Genomic DNA, 27,705 nt, shown 5'->3' with positions numbered 1-27,705 from the left:
TTCCACGAGAGTCTTTAACGGCTAGGACAGGCAGTCTCTTCGCAGTGGGCAGCCAGGGAGGCTGATGGGCGCCCCCAGAGTCTGCTCCATGGAGGCAGCACAACTCAGTGCTCAGCTTTTACTGCACCTTACCACTGACCAGGCTGATAAAGCCAAACGGTTAAGGTTCTTTGTTTGTGTTCGGCCGAGTTACAGTAACTGGAAGGAGTCAGGCTGAAAGCTTAAATGGTTGCTATTTATTAAAAGCAGAAACAAGAATCTTAATGGTTACAAGGTTATTGCTCTATCTTCTTAACTACTAGTAGGATGATACATATGACATGCCCATTAGATTACAAGCGAAAAGTTACCCATTTGAGGACAAGACGCCTCAGCCTAAAGAGCTCTTACTATTAAATGTGCACAAAAGTACATTGCAGGTATAATTCTCACGCCTGCGTCCTTCAACTCCTGGCATAGCCAACGTCATTCACTGAATCCCTTGGGAAAAACAATGCGAGGAGGGCATCCCCTGGGTCCTCGGGAGGCAAAAATCTTACCCCACCAGCAGGTACAGGTAATTGGAGCTCAGTTAGAGTGGTCTGCCGGACCCTTCTTTATACCCCTTGGGTCACACACATTCTTCCTTATCTAAAGGTAACAATTGTGCTGGTTCATCTTTGTGACACCAGTTCTTACAAGGCAGTTGCAATTTAATTTACACGTGTAAGATAGAGATAACTAAATCATTAAAACAGGACATTCTTTTTGTATGGGCAGGAAGTTCCTCTTCTGGGACGAAGTGTGGGCATATCAATGATCAGTACCAGCCAAGGGCAGTTTGAAGCCCTGTGGTCAACAGCTAGCCTGTTAGCCCCCTTGTCTGTATTCTTCAGTCCAGGGTCGTGCTGAGACAGCACATCTGTGTTTTGAAGCATCAAAAGACTGGGCTTGAGATAAGTGCATCTGTGCTTTCAAACATTCTAAGACCGTGCTGTTTCTTTGTGCTTTGTGCTCAGAGGCACCTAAAAGGGGCAAGATGGAGTAGAGCAGAGGGATTCTGTCTGGCTACAACTATGAAGGTGGGAGAAAGGGAGGACATCCCAAACCAGAGCTGTACAGAACTCTGACAAGCAGCTGGACTCAGTGGAGGATGGTGAGGGATTGGGGTTGAAGTACAAAGGAGAAACTGAGAAGAAATGGTAAGGTGTGGACATGTTGCTTTCGTGTTCATTGCCTGTTTCTGTCTTGTCTTTCAGAATGCAAGCTTTGTGAGCCCAGGGAGTGTTATCTATTCTACCTGGGCTCAAGTGCTTGGTGGAGATATACCCATCTATCTCACAGAACTGGAAGGGACCTCCAGAGGTCATCATGTCCAGTCCCCTGCTCTCACAGCAGGAGCTATCACCATCCCTGACAGATCTGTTTAAATATATTTGCCCCAGATCTTTAAATGACTCCTCTAGGTTTGAAGTCACAGCCCTGGGTTTAGCAGACCAATGCTCAAACCACTGAGCTATCCCTCCCCTGGTGCAATGGGGGGGGGCCCTCAAATGTGGTTGGGGGTCTTCTGGTGCTATCTAGATATAAATAAAACTAATGAATGAAAGTGCCTAAACAACACACCCAACCTCCCTCAAATGCTGGTAAAGTTCTAGAAAAGACTGGTCTGGGTCCCCTCTCTAGAGGAACAGAGGCCTGGGCATGGGGCCAGCAGTAGGGTCCAGTAACAGAACGGTATTCCCCTCTCACTCCAACAGGCCAGTTCGCATCATGCCCCCCAGAACATTCCTTGGTACTATCCTGGGAGCAAGGGTTGGGGGGTGTCCTTTGAAAAAACTGGAGAGCTTAGAAACTCTAAGCTATGAGTTACAAAAAACCTGAACATGTTTAGTCGTGAGAAGAGAAGACTGAGAGGGGAACTGATCACAGTGTTCAAAAGTAAGTTATGGGCTGTAATAAAGGTGATGATCAACTCTTCTCCAGAGACACTGTAGCTAGGACAAGCAGGAATGGGCTTAATCAGAAGCAAGGAAGATTTAGATTAGCTTTTCAGAAAATCTGTCTATCCCTAAGGGTAGTTAAACTCTGGCAGTTAAACTTCCACAGGAGGCTGTGAAATGCAGGTTAGACAAACACCTGTTAGGGATGGCCTAGATGATCTTGGTTCTGCCTCAGCACAGAGGGATAGGTTAGATGACATCTCAAGGTCCTGTCCAGCCCTACACTTCTGTAATTCCAGAGATCTGAGCATACTGATTCAGAAAGCCTCACTGGCAAAATTGGCTTGATGGCCTGAACTTGGCCTACAGCTAGGTCCAAGTAAGCGACCTGGAGATAGCTCTACCTCCCCCTCCCTTGTGTCGAACTCTTCTCTTGTGTTGATTTAACCGCATGTGGAACATTCTTTGATGCAATAAAGAAAAGATCAGATTCACTGGCTCTTGCTTTCTTGATCCTTATCAACAGTCTATTATAACAGGTTCTGCTCCTCAGTGTCTAAAGGCAAAGGCTTGCATTCTTTAGCAGAAATGTCAGATTTCAAAGTAGTAGTTTCCTTGTTGTACCTTTCTGTTAAACATTAATCTAAGTCTCACTCCACCAACACTACAATCTCAGTCAGCAACTGGGTCTTCTTTTAGCTCTGTGGTTTGCAGTTACTAAGCCAGTCACACACATCCCCACCACTTGTAACCTGTGCTCATACGGTGAAGAAGTCCTGCAGCACATTATAGACTGACAGATATTTTGGAACATATGGTCTCACAGCAGGACCTATCACCGTCCCCGACATTTTTTTAATGTATTTGCATATGCTCCAAAATATCGTTAGTCTGTAATTTGCCACAGGACTTCTTTGTTGGTTTTGAAGATACAGACTACCTCAGCTACCCCTCTGATACTTGTGCTAATACTGTATGTGAAAATGTCTTCAATAGCCATAAAGTGCACTGATGTTTCTCTAACCCAAAAGAAACAACTTCAAAATGTCACGTAACTTGGCTCCAGCTTTGGAGAGATCCTATCTTTCACACACAGCTTGCAAGTTTGATCATTCTGAACTGATTTCCTTTATTTTCACAGAAAAAGATTTTCTTAACCAAGCAATTAAGCTTCATGCTGTCAGCTATGCTTGTATTTAATACACCATCTCTCTGGGAATTGGCTGACTATTTAGCATCTAAAGCCATCCACAGTGTTGACTATAGCAACACAGTCACTCTGTCAGCAAACAAGATGACAAGGCTAGTCCAGAAATACATGTAACACCCCTGCCTCCATTTGTCAGTTTGCACTGGGGTACAGGGTCTGGTTGGAAGGAAAGGGACTAAAAACTAAAGATCAGTTTAAAATAATTATGTAAAGAGCTAATGTGGTCACTTATATTACTCCTTTTCCCCCAAGAAGAATACAGTAAATTGCTCCCAGGTTTTGAATGTCTCCATCATTATGCAACAATGAATTTGTAGTCTCAGAATCTTTCAGCAATAGCAAAGAGAAGTAACTAGCTCAAAATTCTACCAATTAAGTATGTCTTTTTCTTTCTTTTTTTTTTTTTTGTTAACAGTATTGTTCCCTCTGTGCTGCCAGTTCACCTTCATTTATGAACAGTTTCATCTAGAGGTATCCTAGAAATTTACAATGTACAGCATAAATGTGGCCACAATGAATAATTCAGAAGGTGGATCAGAGACATCCAAAAGTATGGTTACTTTCAAAATTAAATTCAGAAATCCAAGAAAACATACAATACTGTACTGTTCTAGTTAAGTAACATCAGAAATATGTATGTGCGAGTTAAATAAACAGCTATATAAAATGTTAAGCAAATCATCCCAAACAAATGGCAATAAACCCTTTATACCACACTATCATGGAAGCCAATTCTCTACCTGAAAAGCCAAGCTGAGTGCTGTAGGTGAAACTGTAGACATTACTGTTGGAGAGGAGAAAAGTGAACAACAGATTATAGAAATGTCTGTAAAAATGGGTGAAACTTTGTCAACATAGGGCGTTGCATTTTAAGATCTCATACTTCATTGCCTACCAGCGCCAGAAAAATTGTCTTATGCCAACAGGAAATGCAGGTGGAAGAGAAGACAGCTTCTTCCCTATATGGTTTCTCCTCTCTAACTTGGTCCCTAGTGCATCCTTCCATATGCTCCTCCACGTATCTTGTGAAAATATATTTCTGTGCAGAGGGAGAAACATCAAGAAAGCAAAAGGCTTGTATTGTTCTAGCTCTGGCACACTGATGCAATCCCAGTGGGAACAGAATCTTGTGAACAACTGATCAGAACATCAGCTCACTTTAGGTTGCCTGACTTCAAACAATCAGTTTACATTTCCACCTACATTTCTACAGTGGTGAGGGCTAGAAATATTCTTTTCAAATTATAACAATTCTGGAGCCCTGTTCTGAGGCAAAGGTGGATTTTGCACATCTCAGCCCCACCCCACCCCACATATAGATACATAAATAGCAATTACTCATCAAACCTGGGCAACAATTGAATGAGGATGTAGCCCTGAAATTGACTTCTGATGGTCTGAGTTAATATCTCCAAGTTTCAGCTTGCAACAATAGATCCACTGTGTCCAGTTGTGGGTGACACATTTTATGAAAAAGGGGATAATGTAAAGAAAAAAAGCAACAAACTATAAAAGATATGGAAAATATGACCAATGAAGAAAGTTTTATTTATTTAAAAGGGGGCACATTCAATATTGTGACAAGACGACTGAGTTGGGGAATTGATGAATCTTGAAAAATGTTAAGGGCTGTTATAAAAAGGATGATAATCAATTGTTCTCCATTTCCACTGAAGGTAGGACAAGCAGTAATGGGCTTAATGTGCAACAAAGGAGATTTAGGCTATATATTCAGAAAATTTTTTCTTGCTTTAAAGCTAGTTATGCTCAGGAATAGGTTTCAAAAGGAGGCTGTGCCATCCTCATCACTGACAGGTTTAATGAACAGGTTAGACAACATCTTTCAGAGAAGGTCTTGGTTTTCTTCATCCTACCTCAGCAAAGGGAGCTGAACTTGATGACTTTGCAAAGTCTCTTTCAGCCCTGCACTTCTATGATTCTAAATGCAGAAGTGAGCAAGTAAGTTCATATGTAACAATTTACAAGCTTTTTAGACCCAACTTTCAGACTTGTGGAGGGAGAAAACTGAAATTCTCTAGCTGCTTTTGATCATTGTTCACATAATATGTAAATCAAGAAAAGCACTACATATTAGAATTCAATGTTACTTGAAGATTTGTGTTGGAGACTGCAGCAATAGTAGTGACAGACTGTAAAAAACAGTTACTCACCTTTATAACTGTTCTTCAAGACATGCTGCTTATGCTCGTTCTGAGCAGATGTGTGTAGCTCGTGTTTACAGTCTGAAAGTTTTTCCCCCCAACAGCATCACAAGATCAGCTGTGGAGACCTAATTATACTAACTGTCAGGAGGGCAACTTCACATCTAACATCTGCTGGAAAGTAAGGGTGCTCCTCCCACCTTCTGTACCTTCCTGACTTTCAGGAAGGGATCAAGATTCACTACTTTGTCCCATCTTGTTTAGCTGCACAGTAAACTATGGTGTCTCCCACAGCTTCTATGTTTCAATTTTAGGTCAGAGGGAATGATGAACATTTTCCAGAAGAGTTTAGTGCAATTTTTAAAAAAGTCTTTGTTATGTTCATGCCTCATTTGTATTTGCTTTCAAACATTTCATTAACCCAAATTACTAATACATATGCATAGAAAGCAGATGTCTAATGAATCAGTATGCCTGTTAAAAGAGCCACCATTGCAAATGCAAGGAGAAAAACCCAGTTCCAGTAACCACAACTTAAAATATTCTTGTAAAATATTCTAAAAATTTGAGTTACACAGATCTCAAATCCATGAAAAAGTTTGAAATTACATATCAAATTAAAAACAAAAAATTGAGGATTTGAACTACCCAATGTTTACTTATTGCCCAAATAGTATAGAATTCAAATAAGCTATTTCTTGTGAGTTACTCTCTCAGCTCTAGCTCTGAACAGCCATAATGAAAATGGCCAGTCCTGTCAATTTCACAATACAGCCGGGAAACTTAAAAGAAGGAACTGAGGTCCCAGAACCAGCCTGCATTCTGAAAGACAACATTGCATTGGGCAGCACTGGTAAATGTGCAGTCATGAAAGCAAGAAATCAATCAGGTACCCTGCCTTTATGAGGCAGAACAACCTGCGTTTTTTATGCCTCAGGTTTGCATTTTTCACAACTGTGCTTTTTAAACTTCTCTCTTAAGACAGAATACAATAAAACATTTATCACAACTGAATCTGTGCTTGATTTACTAAATTCCACGTCATTGTGAGCTAAAAGCAAGCCACATGTTTATAAGTTGTGCAAAATGAAATGAAGCACACAAACTTAGAAAAAAATAATGTATTGCACTTACTAATAAAGTGGTCACATTACAAAATTAACCAGTTACATTCAAAGGTTGTAAGAGTACTGATTACGTGTACAAAATATTCACCCGTATAACGTACACAGAATGCTCTTTTCACAGATTCTGTTAAGATAATTATTTGTTTCAAACAGGAATGCATTAGAAATATCAACTCCCACGGCAAACACTATACTACACACCAAAGCAGCAATCTGCCCCTCACCAGTTCCAATACAGATATAACGACACACAACTTAGCTTTACTTTTTGGGAAATAACTTTTCTGTTCCAGTCTACCTTCTTCACCCAGCTTGTATCATTACACACATATACTGAAGTTGCTATTTACAGTTCCACATGGCCTGTCGTTTTAGTAAGAGCAATTTTTGCTTTGTGCCTTCATTCGTTATGGCTGCACAGAGATGACCAAATCAAACCATTTATAAAAGCTGTGTTAGACATTTATCCATTTGTTAAGAATATTTAGAAGTCTAGTTCATATCAGAAACTTTTCAACTTGATCCTTTCTTAACGGGTTCTTCTTTTTTTAGGGCGGCGTGGAAGATCTGACAAGAGATACAAGAAGTTCAATAGCTTGTCAGGTGATTTTTTATAAAAAGTCAATAAAAGCTAAAATATACAAATTTATTCAAAATATTAGAGAATGTGCCCCTTCAAGTATCAACTAGCACTATGGGAACAGATTATTGTACTTACAACCTGGCAAACTCTCTGTGTACGAACTCACAATGATCTCAATGTCAGTTTCACACAGAGTGCTCAAAATACTGGTTCCCAAATGTTTCATGTGTAAATTGATTGCATGTATATCTCTAGTAAGTTATTACCACTAGCATTATCCAAAAACACTGAGTCCTCCATTTCTTCCTGATTTAGACACACAAGTGTTCTTTTAATCCAAATAACCACTTAAAGAAAATATTAATAACTTACCTGAACTACAAATGTACTACTACAGTTTAGAGTTGAAGTCTATAAACTGAATACACTCACTGAAAAGTTAGCTACATTTATTTATTTAATTCGGTCTTCAGAGGATGTGATCTCACTTCAGCTCTGTGAAATCACCTAGCCCTTTTAAAGGCAAGTACACACATCCTCCCTCTATTAATCTACTTTAATGCAGTTTCTATAACACTGACCCCACAAGAGCTTTACCTCACGTCACTAGTTAAAGCCTGTCAAACTTTCTGTCAACCATATCCATCCCAGTTTCACTTTAGCCTTTCATATTAATGACATGACCTTAATGTGGCTGCAGACAGCCAACGAAGTATCTCCTCTATTTCTGAAGTACCTATCTCAGAGCTGGGCAGTCATATTTGTTGGAGGGGTACTGCACGATTTTGCAAAGTGGTCATGGGCCACACTTTTCTATGGAGGGGGTGTGGGGTATGGAACAGATGTCAGGTGCAGAAGTGAGCGCAGAGTAGGCACTGGGGTGTAAGAGTGTGGGTCAGAGGGAGAGTTGTGACCTGGGGAACAAGCTGTGGCGGGGGGGCAGGGTTGAAGAGGGGTTGTGGGTTCAGGAGAGGATTCTGGCCTGGGAGAGGGGGATGCAGGGTCTGAGAAGGAGCTGAGAGGTGTGGGAAGGGGCTGAAGAGTGTCTGGGTGGTGACCTATGGAGGGAGGGCGGGGCTGGGGTCCTGGCGGGGCAGGCTGCACGCCAGATCAAAAAGACTTTGTGGGCAACCTTAGGCCCACAGGCCATATCTTGCTTGCCCCGATCTACCCACACCATCACACAGATGTCAGGTTGATGGCAAGTATTGCTGCTACACTCAGTCCTCCAAAGGCATGAAGGAGCAGCTCTAACTGCACTAGGTGACGCAGAATCAGAGAGCGTCCACCACTTCCAGACAGCCCCTGTTCCACCATGACTGAGCTCTGCTTGGGCACAGTGAAAAACTGAGATATTTTAGTAATGCCTTAAGTGCAAATGTAATTTAAAGTTATAAGTTTTACTTATAAAAGCTGTGTTCTTCTTAATGACACAAACAGATGAAAGATATCAAAACACCCTTCCCTTTTTCCATTTCTAATAGAATCACATTCCCACCATGACATGTGCAGTCTCTAATACTTATTCCAAATACACTTGAACTTCTGTACTCAGCGGCCACAGTTACAGTAGCAAGTTTTGCCGTCAAAATCCCAGTTGTGTCAACAAAACCCGGCACATTCACCCACAACCTTCTGCCTCTCCCAGGTGAGGAAGACTGCCTTCTGTCAACAGGTTCTGTCAACAAAAGAGCTGTGTGGATAAGGGGCGGGGTGGGGGCGTGGCTTTTCTCAACAGATGGGGGCATCCATAACAATGCACAGCCCTGTCTGCTGTGCTTCCAGGTGGCTGTTTTGTTGAGAGAGCAGCCAGGCAGTCCAGCCACTCTGTCAACAGAGCAGAAAACTCTTCCAATTGCTTGTGTGTGTGGCCACTCTCAGTCAACAGATATTTTGTAGGGAAATCTCTTCCAACGGTGACTTCTGTTGACAGATCGCTGTTCTGTAACAGTAGTGTAGGTGTCCCTGATCCATGAACCTGTGGTATGGACCCTGGCAGGGGAAGGAAGGAGCAGCTCTGCGAGCTGCCACTCTCCCTACACCCCAGCTTGGACAAAGTCAGTGCAGCAATGCACTTCCCCAGAAGCTTTTTCCTGCTACTCTCATAGGAGCAGGGATGAGGCCTGGGAGCACAGAGCCACATACGTACCTGGGAGTGGGGTGTCAAGTAAGCACACCAACCCCATCGCTCTTGTGGATCCTCCCACCTTCCCCAGTGGAAACAATTCCTTAATCTGGCTTACCGTTTCCCAGGTCTGCTGGTTTTAAGAAGTTCAAGTGAATATAGGCTTGAGCTTTGGTTTGGCTGATGCACAATACCTCAGTGATTAGCACATTGGCCTTGTAAACCCAGGACTGTGAGTTCAATCCTTCAGGGGGCCTTTCAAGGTTCTGGGACAGGTTAGATTTAAAAATTAAAAAAAAAAAAAAAAAAAAAAAAGACACCACACAAACCTGTGAGGAATGATGATAGGTACTGTGAGAGTGCAGAGGACTGCACTCAATGACCTCTCAAGGTCCCTTCCAGTTCTAGAGATATGTAGAGGTATGTACGCTTTAAGCATGACCCAAGGAATAGATCCTTCATGTCTTCTGACTGTGATTAGCCAGGGCTAGCTGGGCCTCTAACGCAAGTTAGAGCAGTCTCTGGACTACCATACAATGAGAGCTTCTTTTCAGTAACTGAGAAAACACTTACTCTCCTTTTTAATAAGCATAAGAATTCTAAGTTCACTTACACGTTTTCCAAAATAAGTACCTACTTTCACATGAGCACAATCTTTTTTCACACTGCACTATACTAAGAAAATGGGGAAAAGATGCAGGTAGCATTACAAGACTTTTAAATTATTACTCATGTTCTTGCAGGCTGCTTGGTAAAGCCCTGTGCTATTTTATGAAAATAAACTTACAGGTATTGAAATAGTCTAGCTGTAACAAGAAAAGGAAACCAGAACTGCAATAGCTATAGGAGATGAGGAGTTCTTAATTGCACCTTTGGTACTGTGAAACCACAAGTTTATTGCTAAAACACCACTGGACAGTAATTTGTTACAATAAATACGCCTCAAATTTAAAAAGCAGTCCTCTGGTATCTTATGCTATATCTACACTAGGCTAAGAAAGTTGACCACAGATAAGCAATTCTAGATACAGCAATTGCATGGCTAAAATTGATATATCTGCACTTGGCTAACTTGGCTGTCTGTACAGGGGACGGTTCCTCCCATCGACCTCCCTTACTCCTCGCGCTTCACAAAAGGAGTACAGGGGTCAATTGTGACCCAAGAAGTTGATTTCGTGTATCTCTACTAGGTGCACAAAATCATATCCTGGAAGATCAACTTTGAGTAAATCCATCTTCTGAGATAGTCTGTAGGGGCAGGTCTACACTAACAAATTTATTAGGTTATGAGTTTTCATGGGTAAAACCCACTTCCTTGGGACTGCAGTCATACCTTCCTCACTGGAATTTTCTTCTGTGATTACAGGCATCCTACGATTCCGAGTAACAGTTTCCCTCTTGATTGCTTGTATCCCACCTACAAAGAAATATTCAGGGGATAATTGCCAACAGTTATTAACATCTTTGCTTTTCACATACAAACAATCCAGACAGTTTGCTTAGCTGATTAGAAAAACAGATATCCATAGATACTAAGGAGCTTTTAGCATATTCATAGAATTTTCATTTGACTCGAGCAACAACTGGTAATATAAACATAAAACATACTTTAAAAAACTCTAAAAAGATGAATGCAGGGTTAGTTAACATTAGCTAGAGAGATTACAGAGAATAACAAGGTTCTGTGGATAAAGTGCTACATATCCATAAGACCAAATAAAAGCAGGGGACTTAAATTTATAAACAAAATGGCTAGAATACTTGAGCTTTTCCAACACTGTCTTATTAAGAAAATAAGGTTAAGCACCTACTGAAAGCCTGATTTTGATATAATACTTGCAGCGTAAGACAATATTTAGAAATACGACTTAATTAAAATGAGTTTTTCAAATTATATATCTTAGGTTGTTAAGTGAATTAATTTAGTGAACTACTGAATTATTTCTGGAATACAGAAATATAAGCCAATGCCAGACAGGACTGGATCTGAGGTCCATTTACTCCAGAACCCTGTCTTTTATGGTGGCAGTTACTAGACACTTCAGAGAAAGATGTAAGAACACTACAGGTACACAGTAGTGGGACAACCTGGTTCCCATATTAAGCCTTTCTCTGATCTCGAATACAACAAAACTTCGGCGTTTACAAAAACCAGAGTTATAAACTGTGTTAAACTACTAAAATAAAGGGAAAGCAGCATTCTTCTTTTCCATGGTATGGTTTCAAAGCTAACTTAAGTCAATATTCAGCTTCAAACTTCTGAAATAACCATAACATATTGTTCAATTACAAACAACCTGCAGTCCCAAGATGTTTGCAACTCTGAGGTTCTACTGTAGATTATTTTAAGCCCAAAACTGCAGGTTCCAACATCTATTCCCAACTTTGTTAACCTTAACTACAACATCTCTGAATCATAAACACACCATATACACCATATCCATCCAGACATCCAATGTTTTCTGAACTTTGCTGTATTTTTGGCCTCAGTAACTGATTACTATACTAAGTTCCATCATGTAATCATGCCAGATGAAAAAGTGTTTCCTTTTATCAATCTTAGCTATCTTTTAGTTGTACTGAAGGCCCCGTTGGTTCTTGTGAAGGAAGAACAGAAGCTTCCAATTTATACTCTTTAAACCATTCATTATTGTATATGCTTATGTCCCCAATCTCTACGATGAACAATCTCCATCTCTCCACGAGTAAAAACCACATCCCTAGCCATTCTTGTCACTCTTATCTGCATTCCAATTCTACAATGCCTTTTTTTCTTCCACTTGAAGTGAACAGCACTCCATGCAGTGTTCAGGCTTAGGCTGCAGCACATATTTATAAAAGCATTAATGTAGTTCATATTATTCTCCACTGTGACAATTCCCCCGTCAGCCCCTGGGGGTCCCTGCATTTCCTGGCAGGTCTCTGTTATGCCTCAGAGACTCACAGAGACTGCCTTTCTGCCCAGGCCTTTCCAGAGCCAGGTGTCTCCGCTCAGCGAGCCATCATCATCATAGGCAAGTCCAGAATGGGGAGGACAAAGCCAGTCCCCTCACAGGCCCATGCCTGCTCCATTGGAGTAACCCTCTGGGGAAGGGTGGGCAGCGTCCAGACCCGCCCTCTACCTTGGACTCTGGCCCAGGGTCCCTAAGACGACAAGAGACCACTGGCAGGGCCTTCACCCCTGCCCCAGTGTAGCAACCTCACCCTGGGCCATTTCGTCCACTGCCTCCCTGTGGTACCTTCTCACTCTGCTCTTGCTCTCCAGTGCACCTTCCAAAACGTTCCCCCCTGCTACCAGGTGGGGAGCCTTTTATAGGGATTGCAGGGCCTCAGCTGACCATAAGTGCTGATTAGACTCAGCTGTGACTGATTCTAATGAGGCCCCAGCTGCCTGCCCTAATTGGGCTGAATCAGGAAACAAAAATCATTAGCTCACCAGCTGGCATATCTTCCATCTAAAAGGCTCCTGCAGCTTCTAGGCTGCGGTCTGCCGTACCACTTCCAAGACTTCTCGCCTTTTTTGAGGCAGGGTGGTTTGTTTTTTGCCAAAACGTGCACACTGTGCAAAAGTCTTTATTGTACATTGATGCCCAGCTGCCTCTCCTGAATTGATACAGGTAATTTAGAACTCCATAAGGTGCAGGACTAGTTTAAATGTTTTCTTCCAGTGTGCCCTGTCATTTTCCCATATTTTGAAACTGACAAGTCAGAAATGGGACACTCCAAAAAATGGTGGAAAAAAGCCTGAATATGGGCCTAAACATGACCCTGGCAAGTTGAACTGCAATCTTTGCTAAAACAATGAAGCACACATTGTAAGCAGGAACTTGGATTACAGGGGCCTAGAGCAATTACCTGCATGATTACATAAAATTCCTTTTAAACAAAAGCTTTTTATATAATCATAAAAGGAACACAGTGGGGTAGCTGCAGGATCAAAAAAGCCCATTTGATACAATGGTGAAGTCCTTTTCAAAAGCAATGCTTTGAATGCCAACAATGTCACCTGAACTGAAAACTGACCGGAGTACCATTCATAAGGGGCAATAATAAAGGACAACGTGCACCAGGTGGGAGCAGGAAGCATCTGGTGAGGTATTTAAGATATCTGCATTATTAAACAAACTTCTTAAGTTTCTTAATTAATAAGCTTGAAGAGCAGATAAATAGTGTATTCTTAAATGGAGGCCATCCATTCAAGAACACAACTGAAACAATAACAAACAATTAAGCTATGTTCTCTGGATTTTGGTGAAGATCTACTGGAGGACTCAACATTCATATGGTGCTCCTATTTCCATGAAGGCCAACCCGAGCACAAAAGAAGAGAAACTACAACTTGGAGTCTCCCTTTGCAATCTAACACACCAGTGAGATTAGACCAAAAAAAAAAAAAAATGTATTCTAGCCTACATTACTGGCAGTAAAGAAATGTTTGGGGGAAAATTATGAAGAGCAGAGATAGTCAGCTTAGCCATAGTTCTTTCCGCCTGCTAGAGAACAGAAGATAAGTGAATAAGATCAGCCAAGTCAGGTGCATTTACAAAGGGAAGTTACAGTTCAAATTTTATTTCCTAACTCTATATGCAGATAAGAACTATAACCAATTGCCATGGTTCACTCAGGAAGAGAAGAATTCCTTAACATCTCAAAGTACCATTAACACAATGAAGAACTACCTTTGGTTCCCAATGAGTTTCTCTTCCTTGTCGATGTTGACCTCTCTCTGCTTCTCTGACATCGGCGGGTTTCCATTTTTCCCTGATCAGACCCAGACTCAGAAGATTCTAATTTAACTTGACGGTGCCTTCTTGATTTGGAGGCCTAAAATCCAAACAAATCCATTAAGCAACAGAAAAGAATCTATTTACCACATACACACATTACTGATATACTCAAGCAAGTAACTGAACCTTGTTAGGTATGTAAGACATATTAAGACATCTTGGGGTCATTGTCATGGTGATTGTAACAAAATCTGCTTAACACAATGGTTCTCAACCAGAGGACAGCCCTAGGGTGCTGCAAGTGGGCTTCAGGAGGTCCACCAAAATAAACCAGAGGAGAGCCATCATTAGATTTATGGGCCCACAGTGCTGGGGTGGGGGGGGGAAGCCAGAGCCCAAGTCCTTTCTCCCTGGGCAGAAGCCAAAGCCTGAACAACTTAGCTTTGCAGGGCCCTCTTTGGCATGGGCCCCCTTGCAGTTGCTCTATTTGCTACCTCCTAAAGCCAGCCCTGGCTTTTAATCTACTGAAAAACACTTGTGATACAAAAGTGGACCACGGAATTTTTATCAAATGGGGAATGGGCTTCAGAAGGGAAAAGGTCGAGGACCTCTGGCTTAACAGACAAGACAATAATGACAATACATGTACTTAAAAATTGAAGACTGGGAATCCAAACTCCTTCAGGTGCTTTTGAAAATACCAGATCCTAAAATGTTAGGATTTTAGACTAACCAGAAAGTAATTTCTTTCAAGAGTCTTATCTGACATTCAACTAATGAAAACAGAGAATGCCCTCATGCTTACAACAGCCTTGATTCTTTTATACAATTATTTTAAAGGAGTGGCAAATGTTAAAAACATTTCTTGTGTAACAGACAGACCACCAAGACTTAATAGGGTTTTAACTGTCCAGTTTTGAACTCAATTTTAATCTTAGCTATCTGGGAAAACAACATTAGTCTATAGTGTCCAAGTTTTACTTCTGTACATTCAAAGCACTATATTGTGATTTTAAAAAATATGTGCATCCACACTGCCAAAACTAGGAGAAAAAAATATTTGGTATGTCTCTACTATAAAAAATAATCCAGTGGAGATCAGGGATCTCATGTTCATTGCTTCAATGACTATCAGATCTAGGATAACATGTTCTAAATCAGGGGTCAGCAACTTTTCCAAGGTGGAGAGCCAAAATCTGACCTTTCGACCTCTGTGTACAGTCCAAGTGCCAGTGATACTTTCTAAACTCACTAATAGTCCTACTTACAACAGCTTCATTAATAAAGATGCAGACCCTTACAGCGTAGGTGGTGGTTGGTAGAATTAGCTGGTCTTCTGTTAATCCACAGGAAACATGGCTTTGAGCAAGCTCCTGACTGCATTGGAGGGGATGGACGGTGCTGAGTTCCTACCATGGCATGACAATGCAAGTTCGCTGACATGTCACTCTTGGCACCTGTACCAGAGGTTGCTGACTCCTGTTCCAAGTGACTCAGAAACCCAAGCCCCTTTTTCAGAAAGTGATTGCAGAGTTTATGCCTCATTTACTTTTAAAAACTCCTTTGAAAGTTAAAAGCACTAAGTAGCCTGAATTCTAAAGTCACTTTTGAAAATTTTACCCCACTTCATTTGGCAGGTAAAAGTATGGGAATATTTGTTTGTTTTTACTTTCCTGTGATTGGAAAGTAATGGCAGTTTTCTAAAAATGTGGATATAAAATTTGGCTCTCAGTTACCTATATAACTTCTCTGAAACCAGGGTGCTGCCCAGATACTACATAAAGTCCAATTAGTCCCAACATAAGGAACTTTACAAACAGTTCTGTCATGTACCAGACTAGAATCCACCTCACTCTCCCAACACCCACATTACTTCTGCCAACCTTTGGCATCTACCATTTGTTTTTCTTGCCAACAAGGTGAGTAAGACTGAATGCCTAGTGTGAACAGAACTTGAAGCAGAAGGTGCCATTTTGATAAATAACTTTTTTGACCATATTACAATTTAAGTCAATGTACATGTTTTTGGAAAAATAATTAACAATTCCCTGACAAATATGCTTAATTGTATACTTACCTCAGCAACTCTATTATAAGACTTGAATTTGATTTTAGCCAGAGCACTCGCTCTTTCAGAACCCTAAAAAGAAATAAGGAACTAGTCAGAAGCCGCCAGCTAAAAGTTAGCTTCCAGTATATCCCCTTAAATTTTCTTCCAAACTCATTTTTATTCACAATCACAGAGCTTTCCACTCAAATTTCAAAGTGCCTTAGTAAACTGGGGAATGATCAACCCTGTGGCATTGATAAGGAAACTAAGTCCAGATACCAAGTCATGCTTGAGTAGTTCCCACATGTCAAGATCCCCCCAAATGCCCCCCACCCCATCTCTCTCTCTCTCTCTCTCTCTTCCCCCCTCACCCTTTGTCCTAACCTCTGAACCACATCACCAGTGGGCTTTCTAGGTCTCTTTGCATTCATACAAGAAATACTTTGACTTAGTATTTGTCAAGTGTTTGAGTAAGAGCCACAGAGCTTTGCTCCTGTCTTAGCTGTACACTGTACGTAAGGAAGGACAAGATTAATTATAAAAACAGACATAAAATGCAAGATAAACTCACTTTGCTCAATGAAACTAGCATCTTAAAACAATTAGAAGAGGAAGATAAATGAGGCAACTCAGGTTAGGAACAGTGATCCCTTCTATGAATGTATAGCTTATTCGTAAGATTCACTTGCTATGTCTCTATAGTGCAGCTGGGCATGGTGGAAAGAGAATAAATCTCAATATTTATATTCCATCAATTCGCATACTGTAAAGTGTACAAAGGAGGCAGTTCCCATATTACCTGAATAACATTTAATGATGAAGAAACAACTGTTTGAGAGTCATTGTAGAAGAGGCATCTTGCAAACTGTGATAGTTGTAGAGCAATAAGTATGCAAAATATTTACTACTAAGAGAGTTCTTATTTCAATAAAACAGACTATCAGATTTCCCAAGTAAAGCAACCATAACTTTGGTTGTCTGTTTCCATCTTACAGAAAAATTATATATGCAAATCATTACCTTTCTACAAAATGTAACTTTTTTTCATCCAGCAGTTATTTAACCAAAAAGCAGCTTTATGAAACAGTTTATTCGAAAAACTTATTGCAGCATTCAGTTGAAATTACAAAATTAAAAGGAATTTCATCAGGATAGTAGGGATAGATCCTGCACCTATGTGGGGGATAGCCTACCATTTTTATTGATAATTGTTCAGGACTCCAGAAGTTACGACATGTGTCCATCACTAACAGAGAAAAAATCACACTAACTAGAAAACACCTAACTCTACTTCCTCTACAGGCCCATACACAGAAATTTCTGTGTGTTGTGGGGTGCTTTTTGTAAACGTGGATCACGATTTTTTATAATATAAAGAGGTTCAAAATAATTGTGCAATGAGTGTGCATAAGAGAGATTAATGAAACATTTTCATGGAAACAGTGATTGGTAAAATGATTTTGTTATAACACACTAAAAATTTATACTGTAATAAAGGTTTTCTAGAGATTATCTTTTCAGATATTGCTGTAATATTTTAAGTGTAAAACATTCCAAAATATTCATCCCCTTCCCTTTCATGTTGCTAACAGTCAAGGGCTTGTTGGGAAATTAGTCCCTTCGCTGCTCCAGGGCCAACTTTCTAAGCAAGGAGCTGGCCAAGGAACTACAGCTCCCAGGGTGCCTTGGATTCCTCCCATCAAGCCCTGCAGCTCCCCTTCCCCACCCGCCTCCGGGCACAGTGCAGCAGGAAGAAAGGGTGAGAAACTAGACCGGTGGGGGTGGGGACATTCACACCTTTCATACACTGTTCCCTCCCCACCCCTGTGAACAAGCCTGCTCCAGAACTCTGGAATTTGAAGGTCTCTCATGCTAGTACTGGCCAAGATTGACCTAACCATTGCTTAGCTTCCTGATTTGATCACAGATTGACATCATCTGACTGCAGACTGGGTTGTCCAATAACATTAAGTTTTACAGAGAAAACTTTCCTTACCTCTGAGTCTTGAGAAGTCCCTCCTTCCTTTTTGTCAGTCATTTCTTTACTCTCTTTACCCTTTGAGGAGCATTGCTGAAAAAGTACAGATATTTAAAAGATATTCAAGACTTACACAAGGCAACCTTACTTGAGGTATCAGTTTCTATTCTCTTGCTCCCTGACCAGGCCAGATGGAGCGACCAGGCTAGTGGTGCTACAGCAGTGTCACATGACCAGAGCTCACAGCTGCACTGCCAGAGCATCAGCAAGCTGATGGCTATGGGGGAGAAGAGACAAAAGGAGACGGGCCAAGGGCTAACTGCCTCAGGCAGAAGCTCATGAGCTGAACAAAAGGGTCTCACCGATCAGATGTGGCCCCTTGGCCATAGTTTGCCTTTTGGTGCAGCACACTTTCATTATAGTACTTCACAGATCCCTACTTAAAAGCACTCATGCATAACAAATCCTCCTCCACTTCTGCAAGGCAATGTTGCAAAGACACAGTGTGTATCTAGTATTTCATTCATTCCAAATCTTTATTCAGGGGTCATCACACATTTAACACATTCTACACTTGTTATGACCTGCATTGCCACAGCACAACAGACATAACCTACCATTTTGTCCTGCTGCCACTGCTGATATTCCAAAATCATATTCTTAATATTAATTACAAAATCATCTTTTATCAAGCTCAGAGCCTTGTCTGGCTGGGATTTGTCAGTGGAGATCAAACACTTCATTTTCTGATAGTGGTCATGAACATTCATCATTTCCTGAAGTGAAAAATATTAAAAGCTTTTTAAAAGAGCAAGTAGTGTAGCAATAAAATAAAGAATATCAATTCCCGATTAAATAAAGACATTGTGCATATAATTTGTTTAATTACAGTATACTGAACTAGCAACTGTTTTAAAAAGGAGGTGGTTAAAATTAGCTGATCAGTGTCAGTAGCAGCAATTCAAAAGAGTGTTATGGTCACACCAGTTTACTGGAGAAGCAGAGGAAGACAGACTCTGCATTAAGGAAACAGTAAAAAAAACACATCCGTATCACTAAATATTTTCAGGAAGAGAATCCAATTGCCAACTGTCTCTGGCATTTCAAAGTTTTCCACCCCAAATTCATTGTTAATTATTTCAGTGAGATGAGGGGCAGGTCTTCCCCATGGCCAAAGCCAACTGGAAGAGATGGCTGGTCAGTATGCCTTGACAATGCAATACAAGAAAAACCCTATCCTACTTCAAGCTCTAGAGTTTGTGTATGTAACTTCATACTAAACAAAAGGGAGAGCAGTACAATAACTACAGATTTAAAATAGAAAAACAAGCAAGGCTGGGGAAAAAAGAAGTAAGGTCCCATCCTGCAGATGAATGTATGCAGGTATACCAACATGCCCACTTCTATGCAGCCAGCTGCCAAATCAGAGTAAATACGAAGGTCAAAATGTAAATTAAAATACTATCTTTTGCAGTGTACTTCCATCACTATTGTCTGCTAACTGCCTATTCGGATTGGTAGAGAACACTCTTCTTAACATGCAGTGAAGCACTTTGCACAAGTTTAGTATTATATAAATATTGTAGTCCTTTCAAGAAAATGAACAGTAAAACTGCTGGTACACACAGTTGTTCTCATTTCTGTAGAAGACCTTTCAGGCGGAGCAGAAAATGCAATTAGAGATATATTATGTAACATGAATTATTTTTTAGCATAAAAGTTACTGTACCTCCAACACATCATTAGTGATGAACCTGCTTACTCTGCTACTTGGCTCCTTAAATTCTTCTTTAAGTTCAGTTTGCTGGATCTTTTTCTTAGTTCTGAAGGACAGCTGTATAAATATTGGTATATTTCACAACACAATAAAAGTAGTATGCAGGTTTGTATTTATAATTATGAAAATTCTCACCATGACCATTAAAAATAAAAGCTGCTGAAAGGCATAGATCTAGAAAACAAGATGACCCTGACATTCATCTGGATAGATTTATTTTCAATGTTCCATCTCACAGCAATGATTTAACAGATTTTGTGAAACACTTTAAATAAAAAGATGTTCCTTCACTGCATACATCAGTTTTCTGAAATTCCAGACACCACCCAAACATTAATTTCTACAGATTAAAAGCCATGATAAATGTAAAAAACTACCAAAGCGATATTTTCTCAAATAATTGATAGGTTTTTAAGCAGAATATATGATACATTCAGGATATCATCGAAATTATATTTTTTTAATCCAATAGCCTCTATCAAGAGTTAGTTATATAAAGTGCCTTGTGCACTTTGGGGTATACTAAGAAAGTAATTGCAACAATTAGAATATGGACTGTGATTTTCTCAAATAAAATAAGTTTTTGTACAATAACTCACTAGTCTGGGCATTGCTGTAAAGTGAAATGCTTTGTCTAGCCGCAGCTTCCTAACTATGTATGCTGCATCGTAATGCTGGGCATTTATCAGCTCCTGTTGAAATCTCTGAACTTCCAACCATTCCTTGAGGGCAATTCTGATCTGCATTAGAAAAAAAGAATCTATATTACTCTTACACATTTCCTTGAAAATGGTTGGAGGGTTTAGCTGTCCAGTGGAGTAAGTCATGGCATGCTGCAAACTGGAGACGTGCATTTAAAGGGACTATATGGCAGAAGTGACCTAAAACTACAGAACACATACAGTAATACAGATTCTAATCGTAACAAGTAATTCATGCAAGTAGTGCTATATAACACTTGCCGTGTTTAGTATTCCAGATTTAGCCATATGTTTTGACAACGAATACAAAAATGCCAACTTTGCTCTGACTTTTAGGAATGTCTATAAATAAAGAATTAAGGAGGAACCAGAAGGGTTACTTGGACCAAATACATACAGGAAGTATGGGATAGCTGCATGTTAGAAACTTAATGTGCATTTTAGATCACCATGTGTGATGGATATATCCATGGGAAAGAGTGCACAGCATGCATAATTTTTACCCTTTTGTGACAGCTTAATCGCTTTACATTCATTTGCATGGTCTATTTTGAACTTCTGAAACCCTTTTAAATTTTTGGCATATCTGGTTATATTTATCACCTATTTCAGACATTTTGATAGACAGTGGCTGCTCATAAACTTTGGGGCAAAAGGATTATGGCAACAAAAAAAAAAATCACAGCTGCATGCCCTCCAAATTTTCTTAAGTAGGAAGCCCAAGAACCATGTGCATATGCCTCTGCATAACCATATTTCCACCTGAAGAAACCAATACCTCTCCTTCTGTCCATCCTGCCCCCTCCCCAAAGAAACAGGGAGCTTTCCCCACTCTCCTCTCTGTCTATGATCAATGGGACCCTGATCATCCCAACTGGGAGAAGGGAAAGACTGGTCCTAGGAAAGCAGATTTCCTATGTAACCTAGCACCAGTGTTCCCTGTAAGCTGTGCACTTGGGCAGCCACAAGGAGAGATTCATATGCCACCTAGGTGATTAGCACAGCGTCCACAGCTGGCCGCATGAGCAGTAAGGGTCTGACGAGGCAACACAGGAATTTGGAATGGTACTGAGGCACTGGCTCCCCTGCCCTCGTCACAGGCTGTCTGTAGCTCTCTAAATGCCCTGTGCAGACAGTGCTGATGCATTTTAAAAGTACCTACGGCATATTAATGTAGTGCAGCAAGGTGCACATGGGACAGTTAGAGAGCAACACACAAGCCTGTGGCGTGGGCAGTAAATCAGGCATGCCAAAAACCATTCAAAATTGTATGGCTTGCCTCGTTTCAGACTTTCACTGCACAATCTGCACACATGCCACAAGGGTGGTGAAGAACACTCCAGTATTTGCTGTGTTCCAACATAAGTGACAGTAACTGATGCAAACACATAGATTTAAGACGTGCATTCCTAATTAAAATGTAAAAACCAGGAGGATTACAGAAAAGTAGGGAGGGTTGGGATCTCTCTGAATAAGGGCAAGCAGTGCAACTCTCAAAAATCAAAAGTCTCAGATTCTTAGGTGGCTGAAACACTATGTTTAGCCAGATGTGTGTGGGCTCATATTCATGGTATTTTTTGAAAATTCCATTGTAAAGCTGTAGTTTTATCAGCACATTATTTTAATCAACAAATTATTTTTCTGACTTTCCTTTTCCCTCCCTATCTATTGTCTACCTTCCACCTTCTCCAGTTGACCACAACTCCTTTGATCACTGCTAAAACATAAACGTGACTACCATTTCAGTTTTAAAGACATGTAAAGTTGTGACAGGTTTCTCCAAATCTCAACTGCATTTCCTGACTTATCTGAAGTTAATACATGCACTGGAACAGCATTAATAGCTTATTTTAACAAGTGAAGTGCAACTTTGAGCCCCAAACTTGTACAGACTTACATATGCACTTATTATTACTCATAAGTAGTCTGATTATGTATTTCCTTAATTTTATTTCCAACAGCACCATTACCTGTGAAAGTGTGGAAACATGGAGATGTACATATCTCATAGAGCTGGAAGGAACCTCAAGAAATCATCAAATCCACCCCCTGTACTCACAGCCAGACCCATCACGCACACGCGTGCACACACACACACGCACACACTCTCTCTCCCCCTCTCGCTCCCCCCACCCCCCTCTCTCTCTGGCTTGAACGCACAACCATGGGTTTACAAGGCCAAGGCTAAACACTGAGCTATCCCTCCCCTCTGCTCCCGTCTGATGTTCTCCTAAATCTGATACTTCCATACTTCTTAAACATAGCTCTTGGTCCCTGCTTCTCAGTCCACATACACACTCCCTACCACACAGCACCTGGGAATTTTACTGACTCCTAAATGTAACGGAATAAACCTACTAAAAAGACTACTAGTAAAGATCCCCCTTCTCCATGTTCTGATCTGCCATGGTGAGAAATTCATTCACTCAACGCTATGAAGAGAACTGTGTAAGCATTCTTACAAAACTGCCATTAATTTTAACCTGCCCAGGAACTTCAGCTAGGTGCATGAAAGATGTAGTCTTCCCTCTACCCTCAGAGGTAGAAAAACACTTTCCTCTTGTTTTCCTCTCCCAACCAGAGGCTCCTGGCTGTGAAGATGATTCCTGCTACTTTACCCCTCAGCTCTTCATGGTGCGGGAAGGATGCATATACTCTATACCTCACCCCAACGTCTCTCTTTAGGTTCCCCTACCTAAGCAACAGCTTTAAAAAGTGTGTCTATATTGCTTAGACCTCTCAGAAGCTGTTTCTACACATGCCACTTTCCTCCGAACTCCGAAACAACGTATAGAAGTGTGCCCCCCCCCGGGGGGGGCAGTCTTCCAGAAGGAAGTTCTTCTTCCAGAGGCCCATTCTTCCTGAAAATTTTTGGGAAGAAGGGGCCTCTGGAAGAAGAGCTTCCTTCCAGAAGACTCTCCCCCCCCTCCCCCGGCACAGGGGCCACGCTTCTACACGTTGTTTTGTTGGAGACCAGAAGAATGTCTTCTGGACTCCAAATCACGTAAACTTATGCTAATCAGGTGCTGGGAATTTGCGTCCGTACCTCATTAGCATATTTCAGGCTGTTTATTAGCATGCCACTTTTGGAGCAAAGTGGCATGTGTAGAAACAACCAGAAAAAAAAAAGCAAGTTAAACTTATAATTTCCCTGCTTCTGAAGGCTAACTTCTGAAAACTGATGAGATTTGGGCTAGTTTTCACTGGAAAAACATAAGCACTACCAGCAGCAGCAGAGTTCTCTGGAGCACTAGGGAAAGACTACTGATCAATTTACTCTCAGTTTACATTTGGAAGCTTAAAAACTGCAATGTATAATTTTATTTTATAAACAAAGAAGAGTATTCTACAGGCCAGTGTTTCCCAATGGTGTTCTGTGCAAAGCCAGGGTTCCACAAAGTGAAAACAATGGTCTGAGAGAAAATTACATCACCATCACATTTTTTAAATTAATTAATATTTAAGCATTTATGAATTTTATTAAAAACAATTTTCATTTGCATTTGTCACGATAAGTGTCCCTGTGTAATGTTAGCTTAGCCAGAGTGTGGGGATGATGGCTGCATTGTGGTGTGATCACTTGTTATATACAACCATAAATCCCCGCACTCACCCTCAGGTAGCATAGATCATTTGGGGGTGGCTTATGTCAAGAATATTCAGCTTTATCAAGACATGCAATTTGTCAGTTATTACCCTTTGCCAGCACATACTTTAGCGAAACTGGGTTCTCAAATCGAACAGCAGCAAAAACAAAATATAGAAAATGACTGAATGCTGCACCAGATAAGTGAATCCAACTTTCCAGTATTAATCCAAATATATAAAGAATTTGTAAAGAAAAGAAACACCACTCTTCACATAGAAGACTGCCAATATAATGCATATTTGGTTTTGAGCTTTATTTTGTACATATTAAATGTGATTTTTGTTTTTAAATGTGTAATTAAACTAAATGTTGATCTCATGACCTTGTTTAGCATTTGTTTATTATTACCTTTGTTTATTTGTGGACTGCATTTTTCAGCTCCATATATAAGACTTTTTAGGGGTTCCACAAAATTCTTTTGAGTTTAAATGGGTTCTGTGGCCAAATAAAGTTGGGAAACATTGCTATAGGCACAAGTAAATAATTTTTTGAAAAAATGTGGCTTACTTAATTTAGTGAATGTTTAGGTCCTCAGGTTTTAATTATGATCAAAAGGCTAGTTTTCTTAGAGGAACAGTTTCTTTCAGAATACTCATGTTTCTATTCCAAAGAAATAAAAATAAAAGCTCTTCCAGTTGTGGTAGTAAAATATACAAGAAACCTTAACACAATCACAAAGATCTAATATTCTTTTGAGAAGGAATTCTCAACAAAACTTACCTTTTGTTTTGGCTTACAGAGTTGTGTACTATATAATCCATAGAGAAGATACAGAGCACCAACACGAATCTGGAAAGAGTTAGGCGGCAAGAAGTATCGCCATGCCAGATCTAATGCCTTCTGTGTAAACTTATTCTTTTCTAAAGGCCTTGTTTGACCACTAACAGAAACAAACAAAAAGCAAACAATAAGTATATCATTTAAAAATCTTAAGCTATCAATAGTGTAATGTAAGTTTTAAATGTAAAGTCTGATAAATCTTCAAGAATACTCTGGGTTAAATCCCTTAAATTTTACTTTTTGCCATTTCTTACATTAAAGCAGAAGACCTACATTCTGAAGGACAAAATGATCTATGATTTTGTTTTCAAAAACCTCATATGGATAAACTAAAACTCTTCAGCCTGAATGTTAGTCTGATTTAACATTGCCAGAAAAACCAAATGGAGAGAGAAATCTCTGAGCTGCAATTTATTTGCAAATTTGACTCCATTAACCAAGGACTAAACAGAGACTGCGAGTGGCTCACACCTTACAAAAGGAGCTTCTCTGGCCAAGGTGTTAACATCTCCACATTAGACTGAATAATAACAGAGAGGAAGCCATGCTAGTCGATATACTATCAAAACAAAAAAGCAGTCAAGTAGCACTTTAAAGACTAACCAAATAATTTATTACGTGAGCTTTCGTGGGATAGACCGACTCGTTCAGATCATAGCCATACCAGAACAGACTCAATAGTTAAGGCACAGAGAACCAAAAACAGTAATCAAGGTGGACAAATCAGAAAAAAAAAATTATGAAGGTGAGCAAATCAGAGAGTAGAGGGGCAGAAGTGAGGGAGCAGTCAAGAATTAGATTAAGCCAAGTATGCAAATGAGCCCCTATAGTGACTCAGAAAATTCCCATCCCAGTTCAAACCACGTGTTGATGTGTTGAATTTGAATACAGAAGAGAGTTCTGCAGTCTCTCTTTCAAGAGTGTTGTGAAAATTCCTCTTCAGTAACACACAAACGCTTAAGTCATTAACAGAATGGCCCACTCCATTAAAATGTCGGCTAACAGGTTTGTGGATCAGGAGTGTTTTTATGTCTGTTTTGTGCCCATTAACTCTTTGTCTAAGGGGGTTTGAAGTCTGTCAAATATACAAAGCATCTGGCCATTGTTGGCGCATGATGGCATATGTTAGTTGAGGAACATAAGAATGTGCCCATGATTCTGTGAATAACCTGGTTAGGTCCAGTGATGGTATCCTTCCTGGTAACAAAGCCTGCTGCTAGCTTTGTCCACATATCTTTCCTGGAGATACCATCACTGTTAGCCAGCATTCACTACATTAAACACTACCTAAACATTCATTATATTAAGTAAGCCACAGTTTTTTAAAAAATTATTTACAACACTCTTGAAGAGAGACTGCCGAACTCTCTTTCATATTCAAATTCGACACATTAACACATGATTTGAACCAGGATGGGAATTTTCTGAGTCACTATAGGGGCTCATTTGCATACTTGGCTGAATCTATTTCTTGACTCCCCCCAGCTTCTGCCCCTCTACTCTCTGATTTGCTCACCTTCATAATTTTTTTTTCTGATTTGTCCACCTTGATGACTGTTTTTGGTTCTCTGTGCCTTAAATATTGAGTGTTCTGGTATGGCTATGATCTGAACAAGTGGGTCTGTCCCATGAAAGCTCACCTAGTGCTACTTGACTGAGTTTGTTTTGACATTAGACTGACAATGAGCCATATTCCCCCGTCTTATCTGACCTGTTTTTCCTCACTTTATACATACTACTGATAACGGGCCTTTTCCACCCTGACTGCATAGACCTTGTCAGCTCTGGCCCTCCCTCTTACTGGGACCCCACTCTTCAAATACCCCTCTGAAACCATCCCCCCACTCATGCATCTGATGAAGCAGGTCTTTGCCCACAAAAGCTTATGCTCCAAAATATTTGTTAGTCTATAAGGTGCCACAGGACTTCTTGTTGTTCTTGCAAATATTTTTATGTTAATGTTTTTTCCTCATACAAAGGGGCCTGTTTCATTACTGTGTTTTCTCATCTATTTCTCTTTCTAGGGATTTAAATAGCATGCTTAGCATTGGGCCAATGTGCATGGGCCCCATACAGCACATGTTGAAAACCACAAAGCAGGGGTCCTGCCTTCTGTCATGAAATGCAAACACTAAATTCATACGCTCAGGATGCTTGAGGAATTTACAAACTGTTGGGATTTCACTTTCTCCCTCTTTTACTTTATAATCATATTTTTCATAACATTACGGACTCTAGAAAGCGCAGAGCTTTGTCCCCCGGCTGCAGAGGACAAGTACCTGAGTTGTCCACGCAGGGGACGTATTAGAGCAGGACTAAACCTACTAACAGGATGTCGCATGGTGCTACACCCAGATTGACTCGGTCATGATCCCAGCTCAGAGCGAGGTGGATGCAGGTACCGAATCTCTTAAAGAGGAAGGGATGAGAGGAGTGCGGGCGACACCGGGTCACTCGCGAAGGAGAGGGGACGATGCCACGCAGGGCCAGGGGGAGGGGTGCCGGGTCTCTCACGAAGGAGAAGAGTGCGGGGACGGTGGCGGGTTCCTCACCGAGCGGAGGGGAGCGCTGGGTCTCTCAGAAGGGGGCGAGGGGTGCGGGGACGGTGGCGGGTCCCTCGCCAGGAGGCGGGAGGGGGGCCGGGTGTCTCAGAAGAGGGGGCGCGGGGAAGGGCTTCTTACTGGAAGATGGTGTGGAAGCGGCGCTCCCGCCACAGGCCGGAGAACACCTCGAAGCGGACACTGTCCGTCTCCAGGAAGCTACTCAGCAGCGCCTCGCAGTCCGTCTGCAGCCCCGCTACACCGCTCATCCCGCCACAGACCCGCGCCCAGAGCGGGCCGAGGCGGAGCAGCACCACCAGTACCTATTGCGCACGCGCGCAAAGCAGCCTCCACGCGACAGGCTACAGCGCGCT

At 40.9% G+C, this 27,705-nt stretch overlaps 1 protein-coding gene across 2 annotated transcripts; it reads right to left on the bottom strand.

Moving 5' to 3' along the window:
* Window positions 1-237: 237 nt before the first annotated feature.
* Window positions 238-27,705, bottom strand: SNAPC1 (small nuclear RNA activating complex polypeptide 1). Of its 2 annotated transcripts, XM_074996322.1 has the most exons (10): window positions 27,473-27,705; window positions 24,732-24,891; window positions 20,261-20,401; window positions 19,614-19,718; window positions 18,502-18,660; window positions 17,903-17,977; window positions 15,934-15,996; window positions 13,809-13,953; window positions 10,463-10,546; window positions 238-6,988 (listed from the first exon to the last, which is right to left on the bottom strand). In XM_074996322.1, the coding sequence occupies exons 1-10, from the start codon at window positions 27,598-27,600 to the stop codon at window positions 6,951-6,953; spliced, it is 1,098 nt and encodes a 365-aa protein (XP_074852423.1). In that variant the 5' UTR covers window positions 27,601-27,705; the 3' UTR covers window positions 238-6,950. The 2 variants fall into 2 exon arrangements, with proteins under 2 accessions (XP_074852423.1, XP_074852424.1); XM_074996323.1 differs by lacking the exon at window positions 20,261-20,401.

The sequence above is a fragment of the Carettochelys insculpta genome, chromosome 6 (genome assembly GCF_033958435.1).
Source record: "Carettochelys insculpta isolate YL-2023 chromosome 6, ASM3395843v1, whole genome shotgun sequence".
In the NCBI taxonomy this organism is placed as follows: domain Eukaryota; kingdom Metazoa; phylum Chordata; order Testudines; family Carettochelyidae; genus Carettochelys; species Carettochelys insculpta.
The sequence above is the reverse complement of the archived record's forward strand: the minus strand, read 5'-3'. Positions and strand labels throughout refer to the sequence as shown.

Bases quoted from the DNA above. Each gene is read 5' to 3' on its own strand.
- SNAPC1 (XM_074996322.1), bottom strand. From the start codon at position 27,600: ATGAGCGGTGTAGCGGGGCTGCAGACGGACTGCGAGGCGCTGCTGAGT. The intron at 19,719-20,260 runs GTGAGTTATTGT...ATATTTATACAG, and splicing joins TTACAGCAATGCCCAGACTA to CTGTCCTTCAGAACTAAGAA. The intron at 13,954-15,933 runs GTAAGTATACAA...TTTGGATTTTAG, and splicing joins CTTATAATAGAGTTGCTGAG to GCCTCCAAATCAAGAAGGCA.